Source organism: Doryrhamphus excisus, chromosome 13 (genome assembly GCF_030265055.1).
Source record: "Doryrhamphus excisus isolate RoL2022-K1 chromosome 13, RoL_Dexc_1.0, whole genome shotgun sequence".
Lineage (NCBI taxonomy): Eukaryota > Metazoa > Chordata > Actinopteri > Syngnathiformes > Syngnathidae > Doryrhamphus > Doryrhamphus excisus.
In genome coordinates, this window is record NC_080478.1 from 8,934,463 (window position 1) to 8,956,879 (window position 22,417).

The following is a 22,417-nucleotide window of genomic DNA, read 5'->3' on the forward strand; positions in this document are numbered from 1 at the left end:
AATAAATGGTTATAAAAGTATAAAAAAATATTTATAGAAAAAAATAACCTGCATGTCAGTTTTTATTATAATTATTTTTTAAATGTTATTATTATTTTATTATATATTTGATTTTAATTATTATTGTTGTGAATTTTTTTAAATAATTATTTGTAGAAAACTCAAAATAAGACTGCCTGGAGTCCTAAGCTCGTCCTAACTCCAGGTCTTCTGTGACTGTGGTCTTACCTGGACCACTGGGTGAGGCGGGGGTTGCACCGGCTCGGCTAAACCTTCCTCTTCCAACAGAGATGACGCGATGAAGCTAAAGCCTCTGAAAAGCTGGTGAGCACCGGCACTCGGCGGCACGCCGGGAGAATCTGAAAGAAAGGAAAAGCCAGAGATGTAAGTTTTCCTGTGACAGCACTGTTTTCCAGCATTTGAACTCTGACCTTTAGGTGTGCGGGAGGTGAACTCGGAGTCAAAGTAGAACGTGTCGTCAGGGCGTGCCACTGCTGGCCTGAATGGAGGCTTTACTTCTCTGCGAAAAAGTTTCTGAAAGGAGAGACAACATTTGTTAAGTGAAATCCTGCCTTAGGGTTTGCATCACCACCTGTTGCTAGGCAGATTTCATAGGGCTCAATATAACTGCCCCACAGGCCAATATAAACAATTATACCAGTCATGCCAACTAGAAACTACTTTCCACTGCCCCACAATGGCAAAAAAACGGACAGAGAGAACCGGCCCAACTACTATATAGATTAAAGGACATTACTATTCATATTCATATGTTTTTTTAAATCCAATCACGACATTTTACTTTGGGACTAACACATAATAGTAACAACAATAAAATATTTTGAGTAATAAAAACAATAATGTAGTACAAAACAAAGAGCACACTCACATTCCAGTCGATGTTGGAAAATAAACCATGGCGTTTGATCTCCTCTGCTCCGTCAGGACCAGATCCTAGAAGAAAACATGAATGTATATTAAAAAAAAATAATTTCAATATTAAAAAACAGCTGTTTTTTTATTGAAATATCTATTTTAAAACATGTAAAATTAAAAGATTTGTATTTATTGTTTATAGTATAGTATTATACTATAGTATATATATATATATATATATATATATACACGTATATACACACATATATATACACACACACATCTATATATAGAAGTATATACAGTGTATGTACAGTATGTATATAATTACAATTAAAAACAATAAGAAAACATTTTTAAATAATTATCCATCCATTCATTTTCAATAATATTTTAATATTAATTTTGACAAAAACAAATGTGAAAGAAACAAATTAAAAATAAAATATATGAATTTTAATAAATTTATAAAAATAACTACAGTAGTGCATTAATAAATAATTAATAATGAAAATATTTTTATAAAAATACAACTCTTGTATTACATTTAAATACCCCACTTTAAAAACTTGATGTCCAATTATTACCAAAAGTATTGATAATTTATTAATTAATAATAAATACGTTTTTGCTGATTTGCTTATTCAACTCATTCGCTACCAAAGATGTATTTATACCCTTTTTTCAACCTGACTGCTCGAACCAAAAGACGTATTTCTACGTTTTCTAGCGAAAAGGGCACAACAAGGTGATGATGCAACTCCACAGTAGAAAAGATCATGTTTGGTGCAGTTTTAAGACAAAAGTGCAGTCCATAAGAGCATGGCCTTCATCTTTGCCTTGTAGAGGCAAAATGTCTGTCCCTTAGAGGGGAGCATGACAGAAAATAATTGAGAAGCACTGATATAGCCCAAGAACACAATATTCTGTGTACCGATAGGGACGGATTTTTAAAAGTGGCTGGGATTGAATGAGTTAATGTACAGCACCAGTCATAAGTTTACACAAACCCTATTGTACTGTATATACTCCAAATGACTATAAAACCTGACTATTGACAATTTGATAGGTTGACTGAGCCACCCTAAATAGTGGAGCATTTCCCCAAAGTGGCTACGAACCCAGTCTGTTGGCGGGGTTCCTCTTGAACAAAGCCCTGAGCAGAGACTGGGCCTCGGCGCTGAGGAACTGAGGCATTCCCAGACGAGCCCTGCACCCGAGAGGACATTGTCAATCATCCATCATGACTAAAAATGTTCTGTAAAGCAGACTTTTGGGTTTCCACTCACTTGAGAATCATGTTCATTGTTTCTTTGCGGTCCTTCCCTTGGAAGGGCAGCGATCCAGTCAGCATTTCAAACTAGTGCAAAGAACATGAGACGCTTATGTTGACATTATAAGACATTCATGTTATTTCCTGTACCCCCCACTGGTTGGGAGTTACTGCTTTACCGGATTATTTTCCACTGTGCTTACCATCAGTACTCCAAACGACCACCAGTCGGCGCTGTGGGTGTGTCCTTGCCTGTTGACAACCTCAGGTGCCATGTACTCCACAGTACCGCAGAAGGAGTAGGCTTTCTCATGGTGGTCAATGGCTTCTTTGCACAAACCAAAATCTGGAGCACATACATTTGAGTTAAATAAGCCACAATATGGTTAAATAATCAATGTTTAAGACGCTAACCTGTGAGTTTGATGTGACCTTCCTCATCCAGAAGAATACTATAAAGCAACAGTAGGCAATGTTAGCAGAATTTGCGTTCAAAACGCTCATCCGACCTAACCAATGCTTATTGGTTGTTTGTTCATAACACGAATGTGACAATATTATCTTCTTATTTTTTTGCTGCTGATAATCAAACACATGAAAAGAATACAATTTTCACCAACTTCATTTTTAAACTTCTTACTTAAAAGTTCTTACTTTTCTGGCTTCAGGTCTCTGTAAATGATGCCCAAGCTGTGGAGGTGGTCCAGGCCCAGTGCCAGCTCTGCCAGATAAAACTTCACATCCTCCTCTGTGAACATTACCTGTAAAATGGTCAGCGAAAGATACCTCAGGAGGAGTGGTTGAAAAAAATACAAAGCATGTGTGCAGCATCATCCCAACACGGACCTCTTTAGACAGCCTGGTGAAGAGATCTCCTCCTCGGAGGAAGTCCAGGATCAAGTAGAGTTTCCCTTCAGTCTGGAAAGCTGCAATTACATATGTCATATATTTCAATATAGCGTCATGTCATGAGAAGGGGACTGCAGTCATTGACGGACCGTAGTGCAGCTTGACAATGAACGGGTGGTTGACGTCAGCAAGGATGTTCCTCTCCATCTTGGTCCTCACACGATCCCTCACTGAAAAAGAAAGCAGAGCAGTTGACGTCACGATGCAGCAGGAATTAAATGCTGTTCTGAGCTTGCAGCTGTACAGTAAACCGTCACCAACGCTCAGTCAAAAGCTGCACAGTGGATGCTTTAATTAAAACAAAACAAAAAAACCCATTTAAAAAACCCATTTATTATCTTTATTATAGTATTTATTGCCCTTAGTGGTTCCCTGATGTGAGAACCTATTCTGCTGCAACCATTTGCTATCTGGTCCATTCTAATTGGAGCTGCTTTTTATGTTTTCGCCCCCTATCAATACAAATGAAAAAAGCCAGACAGATTTATTTTGTCTATCACGACAACAGCATGCATGAAAACACTTGCAAACACCTTTCTGTTCCCTTTCCATAGACAGGTGTCGTTGAAGGGGGAGTAATTTCACTTCATTTTAGTTTTATTTAATTCAATTAAACAATCTTATTTGAGTACGGGGTTGATCCAAGGTCAAATATCTAACACATGACTCACTGGTGACATCAATCATGAAGGGGGAGTACTTTCACTTCATTTTAGTTTTATTTAATTCAATTAAACAATGTAATCTTATTCAAGTATGGGGGTGATACGAGGTCAAATATCTAACACATGGCTCACTGATGACACCAATCATGAGGGGGGAGTCCTTTCACTTCATTTTAGTTTTATTCAATTCAATTAAACAATGTAATCTTATTCAATTATGGGAGTGATACGAGGTCATATATCTAACACATGACTCACTCACTGATGACACAAATCATGAGGGGGGAGTACTTTCACTTCATTTTAGTTTGATTTAATTCAATTAAACAATGTGATCTCATTCAAGTATGGGGGTGATACAAGGTAAAATATCTAACACGAGACTTACTGATGACACCAATCATGAGGGGGGAGTACTTTCACTTCATTTTGGTTTTATTTAATTCAATTAAACAATGTAATCTTATTCAAGTATGGGGGTGATACGAGGTCAAATATCTAACATGTCACTCACTGATGACACCAATCATGAGGGGGGAGTACTTTCACTTCATTTTAGTTTTATTTAATTCAATTAAACAATGTAATATTATTCAAGTATGGGGGTGATTCGAGTTCAAATATCTAACACATGACTCACTGGTGACACCAATCATGAAGGGGGAGTACTTTCATTTCATTTTAGTTTTATTTAATTTAATTAAACAATGTAATCATATTCGAGTATGGGGTGATACAAAGTCAAATATCTAACACACGACTCACTGATGACACAAATCATGAGGGGGGAGTACTTTCACTTCATTTTAGTTTTATTTAATTCAATTAAACAATGTAATCTTATTCAAGTATGGGGGTGATATGAGGTCAAATATCTAACACATGACTCACTGATGACCCCATTCATGAGGGGGGAGTACTTTCACTTCATTTTAGTTTTATTTAATTTAATTAAACAATGTAATCATATTCGAGTATGGGGGTGATACAAAGTCAAATATCCAACACATGACTCACTGATGACACCAATCATGAGGGAGGAGTACTATCACTTCATTTTAGTTTTATTTAACTTAATTAAACAATGTAATCATATTTGAGTATGGGGGTGATACAAAGTCAAATATCCAACACATGACTCACTGATGACACCAATCATGAGGGAGGAGTACTATCACTTCATTTTAGTTTTATTTAATTTAATTAAACAATGTAATCATATTTGAGTATGGGGTGATACAAGGTCAAATATCTAACACATGACTCACTGATGACACCAATCATGAGGGGGGAGTACTTTCACTTCATTTTAGTTTTATTTAATTCAATCAAACAATGTAATCATATTTGAGTATGGGGGTGATACAAGGTCAAATATATAAACACATGACTCACTGATGACACCAATCATGAGGGGGGAGTACTTTCACTTCATTTTAGTTTTATTTAATTTAACGAAACAATATAATCATATTTGAGTATGGGGGTGATACAAGGTCAAATATCTAACACATGGCTCACTGATGACACCAATCATGAGGGGGGAGTACTTTCACTTAATTTTAGTTTTATTTAATTCAATTAAACAATGTAATCTTATTCGAGTACGGGGATGATACAAGGTCAAATATCTAACACATAGCTCACACTGTGATGACCCCATTCAATCGCACTCTCTACTGTACCTTTCAGCGTGGCCTTCTTGAGGACCTTCATGGCGTAGAGCTGGTTGTCATCAGGAGGGGTCACCTTGCGCACCAGGAACACCTGCATGGGGCAGCCCTGTATAAAACACCTGCTGGTACCAGATGAAGGAGTGACAAGCGTGTACCTTACCTTCCCAAAAGAACCCTGACCCAACACTTTGAGGAGCTCGAAGTGAGAAGCGTCTGCTTTTTCCGAACCCTCTTTGACCACATGGGTGATGTTGATCTCCTTGATTTCACCATCATCCTACACCGTGTAGAGAGGGGTGGGGGTGAGAATATGACTTGTAACCACATGAATACAAAAGCACTTTTATCTTCCTGTTTTTGGTTTGACTTCCAGTAAACTTAATGTACATGAACTCAGCACAGGACATCAGCTTGTTCTGACACCCACCACTTATAAATGACCTCTTTAAAATGCATTTTTTGACCCTTGACCCCAACAATATGACTATTTTCATATTTTTAAACTTATGAAGCACTGAACAAAGTGCTTCCTTAAAAGCAACACAACAACTGTGTGTGACAACAGGAAGCAGCTTCAACATTCAAGCAACGAGACAATTTATTCAAGTGAACGTAATTGTTACCGTCCAGTGGTTCCTCAGCGCAGGCAAAGCATCAGCAGCCCCCGCCAATGTTTTAGTCTTTTTGGACAGGTGGAAGGTGAGAAAGCGACTCAGTTTAAACTTTCTCTGGTCTTTCTCCATCCTAATACAGCCATGCCATCTGTATCGCCATGATGACACCCATGCCCGAGCACAGGTCTTCAACAAATAATGCTATTATTCACCTCCTTTTAAGGCTTGTGTTGATCTGACTGACTGACTGAATGACTTGACTGCAGATGAGACGAACCAGAAGTCGGCAAAAAGGAAGGAAGAGCTCGCCTTAATTCTCACAGCTTTGCACCCTAAACGAGCCACGCAAATGAAACACTACACAAGACTGTACAGGTGATACAACAGCGGTAATATTCCATGTCATCATTCCGAGTGACTTAAGACAAAGGTCTGCAGAGTGAGTACAAGATGAGGACAAGTCACAGGCAGTTCTTCCTGTCCATGGTCCTTTCCTAAGTGTCTATTTCCTGCTCATCCTGTCCTCTAAAAGTCACCCAAAAGTAACCCTAACACCGCTAAAATGACTGAATATGGCAATATACTATACAATATACTATACAGTATGCTAAATCTCTTTACTAAAAGCAGAAAGACAAGAACAACAGCTAGTTCAAAAAGTGAAGAAGTACAACTTCATAGTTAGTATTTCAGCATATTGAAGCAACAAAATAACAGGGAATGAATATTAGTAATTATATTATATTAGGCGGTTTGAACATTGCACCCTCACTCTACTCCATTTTTCATTGTTTTACTCTTTTACAAAACAATAAAGCAAATTGTACATATCATTGGCCTAATTTATATATTTTCAAGCATAAAAGTTGAAAAATTAACTAAAATACAAGGCAGAAGAAACATTTGTGATTGTGAATGTAGTATTCTACATTGGCCGCTAGGTGTCAGTAATTGCTTGATTAGACAGGCACCAGCCGTGATTGCAGGAACAGACATTTATTGCAAGTTTAAATTATCTCAGGCACAATAATAACAACATAATAATAACATGGGCTATTGTTGGTTATGTAATAGCTCCATCCAACCACTTTCTACTTCAGTATTATTTTCTTATTTACAAGAGAAAATAACTATAATATAAAGAAATAAGGATAGTACTTACAATGTTAGGACTTTTTCTTGTAATATCACACCGTCAATCCCATAATATGACTTCCCTCCCCCAAAACAAGTAGGAAAATTTTATTGAACAAACAAAAAAAGAGACGCACTTTCCACTTAATATTGACACTATTTTTGTAATATTGCTATTTTTTCCATCATAATATCTCTGGTCTTGTAATAGGACCTTTTTTCTCTTAATATGACAATTGTAAACTTATTTAATTTATTTATTATAATTTATAAACTTATTTAAATTATTTTTTTACTGTTAAAATACTTTTACAAATAAATACATTATATGTCTGCTGACCAGAGAAGGTGCAGGAAGTGTAGGAGTGTGTTTGCAGTGTTACAGAGGAGCTGATAGAACTCACCTGGCAACTAATACTGGCAAAGTCCTTCTCTATCCATGTGATATGAGCCCGGCTCTAAGCAGTGTTGGAATGCACAGGTTACTTTATTATGCAGAATTATATATTCACACGCACACACACACATGCACACACAGGGTTTGGTTGGACAGGACAGGAAGTTTCTCTTTCTTTATGCCCTCATTTCCTCTTTTTCTCTCGCTGACTTCACTTCCTTCCTGCTCGATGAGTCGAAGCTGAAAGCAGCGGTTGCCTTTAAAACAAGTTAAAATATGCGATTGACTGCCCAGCGTGACAAATAGAAGTACAGTAGGAAGCCACTGCTGAACCTCAGGGGGGCAATAGACATTACCTGGGGGTGTGATGATACGGCATCATTGAGGTTTCTCGGTTGTGTACAGTGTTCCCTCGTTTATCACAGGGGATAGGTTCCCAAACCTTTATTTGTTTGCAGTTATTATAGATGTATTAAGGCTGGAAGGGTGTAAACCATACAACCATTTTCTCAGACAGGCATTAACATTTCCTCAAAGTTTCGCTTGAATTTTAATGGTCAATCTACTAGTTTGGACTGGCCTGGCGGCGTTCAGCTGTAGCGTTTTTCTATCCTTGTTAAAACATATTCATCATCGTCCTCCTCGTCCTATTCCTGGAGCTGAAGATTAATTTAGCCACTTAGCTAGTATACTCACAATGGCACAAAGGAGATTGATTGACAATAGTCTACAGGTCTACAATAGGCGGGTTCTCTACAGGTATGTAAACACACTGCACATACAGCTGCATGTGTCCTCAACATGGGTATACAACACCCTCAACTGGATTAAATTCAATAACAAACACATACTGTACAAAAGAGCACCAATTGTAATGCCTCTAATACACAACAAGGAGGCAGAACACAATAAACGTTCATACAGCGAATCAACAAAAGGTGAACTGCGATGTAGCGAGGGAACACTGTCCCTTGGTTAGGTGTGGTGAATTTTCGGTACGGTCAGGAAACACGATACAAAACAAAAGAATGTAATTTTTGAATTAATGTTTTTCAATGACGCATGAAACTGCATTTGAGCCACTTTGATACTTCTGTACATAATTGATGCTGAAATTCAATGTAAGTCAATATACTGTATTTTGTCTTATAGGTGACGAAGCAAATTTACGTATTTACGTATTTCATAAGTGTTCAACAGCAGGTGCACCGCACGTCAAGGACGCCCCGCGTTGGAATGTAGCTTGAGGAGATCGGCCGAGAGGACCGGGTGCGAGTCCAGAGTTGCCTCCGCGCCCTGCCTACGCAAACCCTCCACCACCTACACTGCAGGAGGAGATGACGGAAGACGCTCTCTCGGCTGTGGATTCTCCTTGGCGCCATCGCTACCCATGACTCCTGCTCGCTGTGTTGCTCTGTTTTCATGCGCCGAGAGCTCCCTTCCAATCTGAATGTATGTCCTTTTTTGCCACATTTAGGCAAACTACTCCCTGTCCCTCACTTGAAATGTGTACAGTATGGACAATTGGTACACACTTGCGTCAAATGCAAGGGTCCATACCAAAACAAAACTCTAAATATGAATACATATACTGCTATTTTATATATACTGCCCCGCTTTTTCTTGTGTTTTGACTGTGTATTGACGAAGGAATGTTGTATTTTGGTGTATCTTTTACTCTGTTTGCTCGTTTTTGTTCAACTCCATTTTTCTGTGAAGTGTCTTTGAGTATTTTGAAAAGCACTATACAAATAAAATGTATTATTATTATAATTATTTTGCACTTTTGTGGCTTCAACTATGACAATTTTTCAAAAATACATGAACAAATCATAGATCAAGCTGTTTCGTGGTTGAATACGACTAATTATTAGTTAAAATGTTATGTTTTTTTTTTGCCTAAATCTAACATTTTCAAGCATAATAATGGATCAATGAATTAAAATACAGATATAAAGAATTGAATATAAAGAATTGCTATTCTGAACTGGTCACTATGTGTCAGTAATGTTAATGAACAGTCACCTCATTTATTTACTCTTATTATGATATTCTATAGGCTGCACAGTGGTCGAGTGGTTAGCGTGCTGACCTCACAGCTAGGAGACTCGAGTTCAATCCCACCCTTGGCCATCTCTGTGTGGAGTTTGCATGTTGTCCCCGTGCATGCGTGGGTTTTCTCCGGGTACTCTGGTTTCACATTCCAAAAACATGCTAGCTTAATTGGCGACTCCAAATTGTGAGTGTGAATGGTGGTTTGTCTATATGTGCCCTGTGATTGGCCAGGGTGTACCCCGCCTCTCGCCAGAAGACAGCTGGGATAGGCTCCAGCATCCCCCGCAACCCTAGTGAGGATAAGCGGTAGAAAATGAATGACTGAATGAATGATTTTTACATTGTGTAATCTGAGTGCGAAGGTGACTATAGGGTTGTTATTTCATATCTAGAGGGGTCTAATAATGTTAAACGTATTAAGAAGATTGTAAACAGGCTCCTACAAAAATATTTATAATATTATATAGTATTTATAATATATAATCGGGAATCCTACTTTCCTACAATTAACTAATGTCAAAGCATTGTCCTGCTGGAAAATGTTGAGTGAATTAGGACTAGGTTAAAGTTACACTATGGGGGGGGGGGGGGGGGGACCTTACAAGAACCGCACAACAAAAGTAATTTTGTAAGAAAAGCCTTTTTTGGATGCAACTTAAAAATTACTGTACTTACAAAACGCGCAATTATACAACATTGTGTCTTGTTCAAGCATCTTCGCATCTTCTTACTATAAAATGTTGAGTGAATTGTCCACTACTGGATTCATAGCTTGATAAGTGATAAATGGATGGACAAGAGAACAATTAGTCCATATATACATTTTTCGCATGAGGTAGGAGGTCTCCCGAAGTCGACACACATATTCCACACACTCAAAAACACACACTCTCACACTCAACAATGCAGTCAAATAAGCCTGCTACTTGCCTCTCGTGTTTTGGCGCGGAATAGATGCCTCCACATGTCCAGATATTTCCATGTCACTTAGCGTCACCGACCGTGTGCATACGACTACCAACACAACGCATTCAGTTGGCCAATACTGGCTTACACACACACACACACACACACACACACACACACACATCAAAATGGGAAGTGACAGTTTACTATGAAAGTAGATGTTGAGTTGAGGAAAGCGACCACAAAGGCGGAGCCTCTTAAGATGAATGTACAATTAAATTGTAAAATCTGGGATTTGATCAGAAATGTTTTTTTTGTGGGTAAACTCATAAATCCAGTAAAGGTAAGAGGAACGCGTGAATGTTCTGTTTTTAAACTCCGAGCAAAGAATCAGCCTCTACAAGTGGTCTAACGAGAAGATTTAAGTTAGTCAGCTGACTCATATTCAAATCTGTAAGACTCCTGTGGTGGCACCCATACTTTTGCAATACCTGTTTCTAAAGATGGACCACATGACGCCGCTTACCTCATTTGCTTTTATTTGGATTTTTCCCCTACTTTTCTAGGCAGCTAGTATTCCAATGCTTGTTGTTTTACAGTAGTTAACTTCTTTTTACACTTGGGTGACAATAATACATGTTAATTCATGACAAATACATAATATTTTTTTGTTTAAGGATCAAAATCAAATGGCTAACATCTTTTTACACTTACACATGTTCACAGCGGTTAACTTATTTTTACACTTTCATAATGGTAAAATGTCTTTGAAAAGGTTTGATAAAGGTTTCATGAAGGTTCCAGTTGATTCTTTCTATTCCCACGATCCCCAATGGGAACATCGCTAAATGTACTGCAAAAAAGGTCAGTAAGGATAATTCATAATGCTGCCTACAGAGAACATACTAACTCCTTATTTCTAAAATCACAAATACTTCAACTTGCTGATATAGTTCATCTTCAAACAGCTAAAATAATACATAAGGCGAAAAATAACCAATTACCTAAAAATGTCATCCAATACTTCTCTACAAGAGAGGAGAAATATGATCTCAGGGAAGAACTACATTTGAAACACTTCTATGCTAGGACTACGTTATGCTAGCCATAGCATTTCAGTATGTGGAATCAAACTATGGAATGGATTGAGTAAGGACCTCAAACAATGCACAACGATGAGCCAATTCAAGAAACAATACAAGCAGTTGATGTTTGCTAAATACAAGGATGAAGAGTCTTGAACCAGTCATGATGTGCTATATATATCACTATATTGACACTTACTATGGTACACATTATATCATTGGATGGTCATATCACCTTGTACTTCGGTACGAGGTGCATTATTAAAAAAACAAACAAAAAAAACCTTAAACTGTATTATGGAAAGCAGGAAGTGAACAAATGTAACAGTTACTGATTGTAAAAGTACCAGATGGAGGGGTAGGATTTAATAAGCTTTGCTTCTTCCTACTCCTTTTTGGACATGTGGAACTGTGAACTGATTATGGGATGCACTCAATTGTAATCTGATGCATGTTCAAATGAAATAAAACCATTACCAACATTTTTGCTTCAATCAAGCCTTTTCAAGTATAGAAATAGCTCAGAAGACACATTCAAAGACACTGTGAATTATATGTTATATACAGTATATTCCACAATGGTCACTAGGTGTCGTTTAGTAGGACACACAAGCACCAGATGTGATTGCCGGAACTTTTATCGCAGATTAAAATCTTTGGTACGAGGTGCATTATTAAAAAACAAAAAAACCCAAAAACCTTAAACTGTACGATGGAAAGCAGGAAGTGAACAAATGTAACAGTTACTGATTGTAAAAGTACCAGATGGAGGGGTAGGATTTAATAAGCTTTGCTTCTTCCTACTCCTTTTGGACATGTGGAACTGTGAACTGATTATGGGATGCACTCAATTGTAATCTGATGCATGTTCAAATGAAATTAAACCATTACCATAACATGTGTTATATTATATAAATAATAAATCCCTGAACAGTTTCCACGAATGAAGAGGTATACTTATGCTATAGAGAGTAATGATGCAATCATGTTTAGAGACACAAGGGGCCAGTGCAGGCCTGCAGTGTGCGTTCTAAAGAATCAGAAAGAAGGCCTGGCCCAAGTAAGGGCATGTCTTATGTTTGGTGCAAACACCAATTGAACCTTTGCACAAAAGGTACTGAAGTAGCAGGAAGAAGCAGTAGTGGATGACATCACAAGGCAGACAATTCTAACATGTATCAAATGTGTCTCTTTAGATACTAGCTTCCTCTTTCCCTGCATGATGTCAGGTGGACCACAGAGCAGTAAAGAGGATCGCTGAAGTAAACACAAAAGGACAGGATCATGTAAACATGGAGCCATACACTAATACGCTATGCTTTATTGTCCTCTTACTGTCTCTACTAAACTTACATAAGCCATGAAAGGACCGAGTAATCATGAATAGAATTGAAATATCAATTTCTTAAGTAAAATGACAGTATCGAGTATCTTTGTGTGTGGTGACTTTGAACCATGCAGCTTTTCCCAGAAAGAGGATCTCCTTGTTAAGGGATGCAGACACTAAGTCTGCAGGCTGGCATCAGAACGTGTCAGGTGAGATTTACTAATGTCTCCATCTATTTATCAGCCTGAAACCCTGATCTCTTCTCTTTCCCTTCCTACTTGGCTGGAAATGCTGCATCAGGCATGAAGAGCAATGCTGGCAAATAGTTCCTTCTGGGTCCTCTGATAATGCAATGACTTAGAATGAGAGCAACGAGAGACTGCAGAGGTGCAGATGGGGTTTTACCTCTCCATGAAATGTGATCTTCAACACATTAATTCAGGATGCTTTAATAAAAGCATAGCCTGGGGCAGCCAGGACGAGGTTTAAACTACACCGAGACACCATAAGAGGAAAACAGGAGTTGGCAGTAGAACCCAAAGGATCACAACACCAAAAAGTACTGCATAAAGTATTTACAACAACTATTTCCATGTGTGAGTGTTGTGGCTTTACTGTTACACTTCATTCATTAGACAGGCACATTGTCCTACACATCCACAATGCATCCCACCAGACAAAGGCTCTTGCAAATATCTTTTCTATACTATATAAAAAAGGTTAAGATGGAGACACCGATTTGGGCCTTTGCTTGTAAATAAATATAACTCTGACCTGCATGTACAACGGAACATCACGCCCCCTTGTGGACACTTTAACTTATAGACCACAGCTTAAAGAAAAAAATAGTATTAGGACTTTTGGTCCATCTGCTACCACTATAATTTAAAAAGTATATATGTTAAATTAAAAGAAAAATATTCAATATATAGGAACATTAAATTATTTTTAATTTGTAAAAATACAAAATTAAAGTTGAAAAAAATAATTGTATAAGATAAAGTAACTAGTATGAGGACTTTTGGTCCATCTGCTTCCACTATGATTTAAAAAGTATATATGTTAAATTAAAAGTAAAAAATTAATAAATAATTAAATATATAGGAACATTACAATTATTTTTCATTTGTAAAAATACAAAATTAAAGTTGAAAAAAATAATTGCATAAGATAAAGTAACTAGTATTAGGACTTTTGGTCCATCTGCTTCAACTATAATTTAAAAAGTATATAAATTAAGAGTCAAATTAAGAGTAAAAAAGGAAAATTTATTATAAAATTAATAAATAATATATAGGAACATTAAAATTATTTTTAATTTGTAAAAATACAAAATTAAAGTTGAAAAATATTATTGCATAAGATAAAGTAGCATGTATAAAAATATAAATATAAAATAAAAAAATCACAATATATGAATATATGTAAAAATGTATAGTAAAAAAATACAAAATTAAAAATACATAGAAAACTAAAACATTATCAATATAAACACAATCCAAATAATAATAATAATTTCTCACTCTCACTTTCTCTCTCACTCTAACCCCCCCCAAATGTGAAGTTCAAGGAATAATAAAAAAGAGAGGACCTTCTGCTATGTAGTTCCATGAGACACGAGCATTGAAGGAACACAAGCTCCATCCACTTGGCAAGTTATTTGTGACAGGAAGTCTGTTTCCACCTTTGATCCCTTTGGTGTAGCTAAACAACATGAGGTTAATACCCTTCATTTAGCAGGAAGTGCCATCAGCTCGACCTCTTCATGAGTATCATCACATTCCTGCTGCATTCAACAGCAGTAGTATGTGACAGCTGCAAACACCAGCGATGGGGTGGACTCCATTTGTTTGATAACAAATTTCCATAGACGTGTGCAAAGCGGACGCGACAGGAAATATCCCGCAGTAGCACGGGATTAGCACGGATGCTACAGGAAATCCTGTGTGAGCAATCCGTGAATATTAATAGCGCGAAGGATTGCAGTAAGATGATAGGCAGGTCAGCGGTGGCCCAGTTGACACTATTATGGCTATCCTGGCAGGGGTGCGCTCTACGTAAGCACGAAGAGGAAGGAAAAGAGAGCCGGAGAGGGATGGAGTGCAGAGGGAATAAAAGTGATGAGGTCATCAGAGTTTAGCTGGCAGGCCGCTGCAGTGGAGATGTAGCGCTCTGCTGCATGCAAGCAAGAATGACGTCACGATAATGACGATTGACTTGCGTTCAGTCGTCTCTCAGTCTTTCTTGTTCAGAATCATACTAAAATAGCAGGAACATATCTCAGCCAATATCTCCTGCTTGCCACCTCTCATGGCTGGGACATATGCCAAAAAATACACAAAACTGTCACAAAATAACACCTACACCGAACCCCTGTGCTGCAAATATTTACATTTATTTATAACCTGACAGCAAAACATGAAAAGCATGTCTATTTTGCACTTGATATTTTCAATAATTTTATTGAAAATAAATTATTTACGGGGCGGCACGGCAGTCTAGTGGTTAGCGCGCAGACCTCACAGCTAGGAGACTAGGGTTCAATCCCACTCTCGGCCATCTCTGTGTGGAGTTTGCATGTTCTCCCCGTGCATGCGTGGGTTTTCTCCGGGTACGCTCGTGAGGAAAAGCGGTAGAAAATGAATGAATGAATGAAATAATGACAGATTATGTAAAACATGGCAACCAGTTTCCCTTTTTTTGTTCAACTGGGTACAATATTGGAGTGTGCCTTTTTCCCGTATTTCTGTGCTGTATAAAAGGAGATAGGGAATTAAATCATTCTGGAAACCTTTTGAGACTGTACCAAAGCCGTAACAGAGGCGGGACGGCCTCAAGGGTGAAGTTTAGCAGTCTAGCGGTGATGCTTGTACAGGTAATTGTCTGATTGCAGGATGCCATGTTGCTGTGTGAAAGGGCAAAGCTTGTTTGACGGTGGCTCTTCAGTTTGTATAAAAAAGGTGCAACCAAAAGAAAGAATTTGCTCTCTTTCAGTTCCGAATGTCAAATAAAAGGTTTTCCTGCAACCAGCGACATCAGCATCTCCGTACATCCATGCCAACCATAAAGGATGAGCGCAACTGGTCGTCACGTTCTCCTCAGTCGACCCTGAGAGGATGCAGTGTGAAACTATGGCAACTGGGTTCCTCATCTTCTCCCAGCGTCCTCTTTGTGAGATGAGAAGAAGTGGAGTGCCTCGGCAAGGCTTCTATTCACACAAGGAAACAAATGGTTCATAAACGCAGCATTTCCATATGCACTTTAACAGGCGAGTGCTCCTCTCCTGCACCAGCGTGGACATTCATCTCCGGAGTTAAAATATTACGATGGCCTTTAAAGAAAGGGTTGGCTTGGGAGCTTTTGAATGTCACGGACCTCCCCGCAGGTATCTTACACGACCAGTGTGATGAATGATACAAATTTTCACAATTGTGCGACCAGAGTACAAACATGAAAGACTTCTGAATGAAGCTCTCAGTGACGAGTCAAGCATTCGAGTGCTGAAAGACATTTTTTTTACACTCTTCTGGTGGCACAATTCAGGGCTTGGCGACGCTGTGGTAACCATGACGATGAGGCTCACGGCCGCTAAAGATGGATGGAGGAGGGGCCTGCCGAGGTGAATGGACAGATGAGTCCATGTTCAAGTATTGGCACTTTTTATCTGCTCAGGGATACAGAGGAATGCCCTTTACTTGCTATTTCCTGTCATTTAATGCTAACAGACATTACAGCTTTAATGCTAAAGATGACTAAACAACACAAAGAGTTAACCTTTATGATGCATTGAGGAAAACGTGTTTTTTTCAGAATGTGCAATGGAATGCAATCAGTTCATTTATTACGTCAACGGTTTTATATAAACTATAAAGAGACACTGATCGTTGTTTAGTGTACAATACTAGCAGAAGCCAGGACTTCGAGCCCCCTGGAGGCACAGGGGCATGCTGGGTAATTGGGTGATAAACCATCACACAACCTGCCTGTGTGTGTGTGTGTGTGTGTTTGCCCAGTAGTTCTGCAGAGCTCTGCTATACCTTCTACCATTAACAGAATATTCTGTTGACGATAAACGCACACAAGAGGGCGTTTGCTTCAGTCAAATGCTACCACACACTATATATGATACATGTCCTTCAAGTAGAACACACAGAATGGGAATAATCAATACACACACACACAGAAGCAACTGCAAAGTGTGTACCTAAATGTTTACACGCTTTGTTTTTTTGTTGTGTGTGTCTGTATACGCATGTATTGGATAAAAGTCCCTGAACCTACCATGCCAATTTTTTTTCCATCTGGTTAAAGAGACCAAGAGGATCTATAGCAGGGGTCTCAAACATGCGGCCCGTGGGCCAAATGTGGCCCGCAGGACACTAGTTTGAGGCCCAAAGACAGCTGTTATAGGCTCCAGCACTCCCCGCGACCCTCGTGAGGAAAAGCGGTAGAAAATGAATGAATGAATGAATGAATGACAATGTTTGTATTAGTTCAATTACACAGATAGTACCGTAATTACTTCCAATGTATTGTGATACTTAGTTGGGCAAAATAAAGTCATAATATCATAATAATAATGCCATTACAACTCCTTTGTACGGTGTGTGTGATTGTGTGTCATTGGTGCCCCCATCTTATCATCACTCATGTCCACGCACTTCGACCACTGAACTGTGACTGTGATTCTTATTGTGTAATCACGACGTTAAAGCCCGTAAATGACAGGTCTGGCTGTGGCGCTCATGATGACAATCGGGTGGAACAAGCGGCTGCAGAGGCTGGGAAGAAAGTGGCGACGCGGCAGATGGGTGGAGATACGGGAAAGAGTTGGGGGAGGGGTTGTTTGGTGGACATATTGAGGTCAAGCGTTGACACTTGCACGAGTCGCTTCGATGGAAGTCATGGAAGTGATGTGAAGTGGTGATGTTTACTGGAATATGAGTCATCACGTCATTTTATAGACGCTGCAGGTACACAATTACCAAGGTGCCACCGACGTGACAAATACAGGTTAGACCATAGCATCGTTCATTTGGCTCTACTCCTCCTATTCTATGCCCCCGCTGCCCCTCCTCCTGACCTTCCCCTGGAATGCAGAGTGTTTGGTTCTGTGGGGCTCCGAGGCGTATCCAAACTCTGTTAATACACGCCCCTCTCTCTGTCGTCCTCTCTCGCTCTACACTCACACTGGTATCATGTTTGACTTTACACTCCCTTGCAGCAACCTCGTGATCACCCTTCTTAGGATTTGTTTGACAGGTACCGATTGAGAGGAAAAACTAAAAGCTGAAATCACTGCACCAATATCAGATCCACCCTCCATTTGTCAGGGATGTGGGGATGTTCTCCAGGATGTGATATGGTATTTGGTTAACCTTTTCAAACCAGGAAGCTCCACTGAGGATTCTTAGGGAAACAGTCAGCTGCACATTGAAAACACAGGGATGTTGACTACAGGCAAAAACTTGCAGCCTGGATCACAAAAAAAAAACCTCAGGAATTCCCTCAACACAACATTAGGTACACCAAAGAACCACCAAGGGGTTGTCTCAGCACCCCCCCCACCCCCACCCACCTCAACCAAAAGGCAAAAACCGTTAATCCATTCGTTTTCTATGCCGCTTCTCCTAACTAGGGTTGTGGGTATGCTGGAGCCTATCCCAGCTGTCTTGGGGCGAGAGGCGGGGTACACGCTGGACTGGTCGCCAGCCAATCACAGGGCACATATAGACAATTGGAAGTAATTACGATACTATCTGTGTAATTGAACTAATACAAACACAAAATTGTGTTCGAATGTAAAACAACAAATGATTTAATGTAAAAACATGCCTTATACGTATGTATGTATCTTAATCATAGTAATGTTGAACACATGCAAAAATCCATCCATCCATTTTCTATACCGCTTATCCTCATTAGGGTTGCAGGGGTATGCTGGAGCCTATCCCAGCTGTCTTTGGGCGAGAGGCGGGGTACACTCTGGACTGGTGGCCAGCCAATCACAGGGCACATATAGACAAACAACCATTCACACTCACATTCATACCTATGGACAATTTGGAGTCGTCAATTAACCTAGCATGTTTTTGGAATGTGGGAGGAAACCCACGCATGCACAGGGAACACCGTGCGGCCCTTAAGAAAACATGTTTTACATATTTTGATTTTGTTGTTATTATTTCTTTGACATTTTTTCAAATATATTATTAAGGATGTCACCATCTGATCTTCAGGATTGGGATCTGCTGCTGATTTGCTGTATTTTGAAGATCGGATCACACCAACAATTAAGACCAGCAACATTTTTTTGCATTTTATGTGTAATTATTAGAGTTTAGTTGCTCTACCTATACCTAAAGTTGGTAAATTCCAGTTTTATAAATACTTTAATAGGGCCCTAACCTAGCATGTTTTTGGAATTGGGGAGGAAACCGGAGTACCCGGAGAAAACATTCAAACTCCACACAGTGATGCCAAGCAGAGATTCGAACCCAGATCTCCTGATTGTGTGCTAACCACTCGGTCACCATGCGGCCATAAACCATTCATGTATCAGGAAATACAGTAAACAAAAGGATACAGGAACTTTTCATGGACAGAACTTGGATACAATAGCATAGGCCACAAATTTAACGCCCTTTCTGGCCTGCCTACATCATTTTATGTGGGAATAATGTGTGCCAATCATGCAGTTCACCTTCTTCATTCTACATGTACTGTATTTGTATTTCTGTATTTGTATTGACAGAAAAATGGTACAGCATACAGTTCGTCTACACTTTAATATTATCTTATCCTGCAACAAGATATTCCAAACATTTTTGTTATCAAAAATAAATACCGGAATGTCTGCTTGTCACCTTGACATTCTCACTTCACTTCTCACGCTCAGTTATCCATCGATTTGTTAGTAAAAACATACCGAAGCTCTTAGATTCAGATTAGATTAAGAATTAGATTAATTAGATTAATATTAAGAATTAGATTCTTAATATTAGATCTTAATAATAGACCACTATCCAATATCAACATGGTATGGGCACACATTTAACAAGTTGAAATCATTCAAATTTGCATATAGATTCCGAATCGTCCATACATACTTTTTTTTTTCCTTCATTTTTTCAAAAAAACAAAAAAAACAAAAAAAAAAAAGAATTGTCCATACTTCAATCGTGATGCATCTAAGAATCTGGCATTTCCACACTGCTAACACCATGTTGCTCCTCCCCGTCCAAATCCCTTGCATCACATGACGTGCACATCCAAAAAAATAGCTGACCTTGTTCCATGGTAACAAGGACCATACTACATTAATTCCTACATCTATATGACTCTTCCAGAGAACCTACAGCCCACATTTTGGATCAATATTTGCAATAAAAATGACTGCAACCCTTCGATTGCTTCCATCTCCCTTGTTTACTTACGATGAAGGACGCTGACGCTCGAATAATGAGCTAATAAATAGTCAACAAATGAGATGGTTGCTCAACAACTCCCACTAGCGGTGCTCAACATAAGAGAAGAGCCATAAAAAGTTGAAGACTGGCGCTACTTCGGTAACGTATATACTAAAATTGGAACGATACAGAGAAGATTAGCATGGACAGAAACATAAAATGCTGGATGAATAGAAGAAGACATGGGCTGATTCAAATGGCAATGCCTACAAATCAAAAACTACCAAGGTAGTATCCACACTATATAAAAATTTAATGGAGGGAAAGGCGAATACTCAATATCTTCAAGAAAAATGGGAAAAAGAGCTCAAAACAAACATTACAGAAACTGAATGGTTGGGTATGATTATGACCCAAAACACCACAACATCATCTCGGGTCTGGAGGGAGCATTGCTAGAAGAATAGATTTTTCATTACACCAGAAATTAAACAAAAATATGTTTAATTTCATGCTGGCGTCAGTGTGGTACAGTCAATGTTAACCATTCTCACGTGTTTTGGTTCTGCCCAAATATCACCAATTTTTGGAAGAGGGCATGTAAAACCATGGAGAGGATTTTGGGTTACAGTGTGACTTTGTCATGTGAGACTTTGTCATGTGGGAGACTCTGTGTTAAGAGAAGATAGGTATTTATATAAAATCATGTTGGTAGCAGGTAAAAAAGCCATTACTAAAAAAATGGCTTAATCCAAGACGCCCGGTACTGGAGGACTGGCTTTGTGTGATGAACACAATACATGACATGGAATTATTGACACATAGATTGAGGACAGTGTGAGAAAAATGGGTGAAATGCACAAAGTTCACTGACAAAAATCAAGGAAATGACTCCAATTACACCATGACAGGAAATGTGGGATAGCCAAATTGTGTGCTGTGTGTGTCCAGTGCCCCCCTTTTTCTTTTGAGTGTGTTTGTATTGCTGTTGACGTTTTCATTCATTCATTCATTCATTCATTTTCTACCGCTTTTTCCTCACGAGGGTCGCGGGGGTGCTGGAGCCTATCCCAGCTGTCTTCGGGCGAGAGGCGGGGTACACCCTGGACTGGTGGCCAGCCAATCCCAGGGCACATATAGACAAACAACCATTCACACTCACATTCATAGCTATGGACAATTTGGATTCGCCAATTAACCTAGCATGTTTTTGGAATGTGGGAGGAAACCGGAGTACCCGGAGAAAACCCACGCATGCACGGGGAGAACATGCAAACTCCACACAGAGATGACCGAGGGTGGAGTCGAACCCTGGTCCTCCTAGCTGTGAGGTCTACGCGCTAACCACTCGACCGCCCGCTGTTGATGTTTTGTTTAAAAAAAATAAAAATAAAAAATTTGAAAAAATAAAGTATAAAAAAGGGCTGCACGGTGGTCGTGTGGTTAGTGCGCAGACCTCACAGCTAGGAGACCAGGGTTCAATCCCACCCTCGGCCATCTCTGTGTGGAGTTTGCATGTTCTCCCCGTGCATGCGTGGGTTTTCTCCGGGTACTCCGGTTTCCTCCCACATTCCAAAAACATAACTAGGTTAATTGGCGACTCCAAATTGTCCATAGGTATGAATGTGAGTGTGAATGGTTGTTTGTCTATATGTGCCAGCTGGGATAGGCTCCAGCACCCCCGCGACCCTCGTGAGGATAAGCGGTTGAAAATGAATGAATGAATGAAGTATAAAAAAAACTGTTGGAAAGGACAGCGGAGTGACGACACTGAAGTAATAATGAATAATTACCACCAGTATAGTTACTATGTTAATATGCAAAGCGGATTGGCCATGGCAGGACTCTATGTATTAAGACACAACACATAAAGCAGCTTAAGCGATGTTACAAAGACGTAAAGACTCATCATCAGGAACATGTGAACTCAACCCGCTCCAGGATAGCAAGATTAAAATGATGCAGATACTACAACAACTCAGCAGGAGGAGGAGGAGGAGGGGGCTTAAGTGCTTGTCCTACCTCTTAGGCAAATGTAGAGGTCACGTTTAGCAGACAAATGAAGGTTTCCATGACAACCACACGCATGAG

General features: G+C 39.1%; 1 protein-coding gene and 1 pseudogene across 5 annotated transcripts in view; one reads left to right on the top strand and one right to left on the bottom strand.

Annotated features, from left to right (window-relative positions):
• Positions 1 to 22,417, bottom strand: part of rps6ka1 (ribosomal protein S6 kinase a, polypeptide 1) — a 59,884-nt gene that overhangs the window by 4,443 nt on the left and 33,024 nt on the right. For 3 of the 5 annotated variants that reach the window (XM_058089900.1, XM_058089899.1, XM_058089901.1), the window contains exons 3-14: positions 5,560 to 5,676; positions 5,409 to 5,490; positions 3,148 to 3,228; positions 2,996 to 3,075; positions 2,804 to 2,910; positions 2,564 to 2,601; positions 2,353 to 2,495; positions 2,166 to 2,236; positions 1,998 to 2,086; positions 890 to 954; positions 432 to 534; positions 229 to 359 (exon numbers count right to left, since the gene is read on the bottom strand). In XM_058089900.1, the coding sequence (XP_057945883.1) occupies positions 229 to 359; positions 432 to 534; positions 890 to 954; positions 1,998 to 2,086; positions 2,166 to 2,236; positions 2,353 to 2,495; positions 2,564 to 2,601; positions 2,804 to 2,910; positions 2,996 to 3,075; positions 3,148 to 3,228; positions 5,409 to 5,490; positions 5,560 to 5,676 (1,107 nt within the window). Of the gene's footprint in view, positions 1 to 228; positions 360 to 431; positions 535 to 889; positions 955 to 1,997; positions 2,087 to 2,165; positions 2,237 to 2,352; positions 2,496 to 2,563; positions 2,602 to 2,803; positions 2,911 to 2,995; positions 3,076 to 3,147; positions 3,229 to 5,408; positions 5,491 to 5,559; positions 5,677 to 7,551; positions 7,606 to 10,529; positions 13,882 to 14,508; positions 14,970 to 22,417 lie in introns of those variants that run through there. The other 2 variants (XM_058089902.1, XM_058089903.1) reach the window with 2 other exon arrangements.
• Positions 20,475 to 20,532, top strand: LOC131142577 (U6 spliceosomal RNA; annotated as a pseudogene).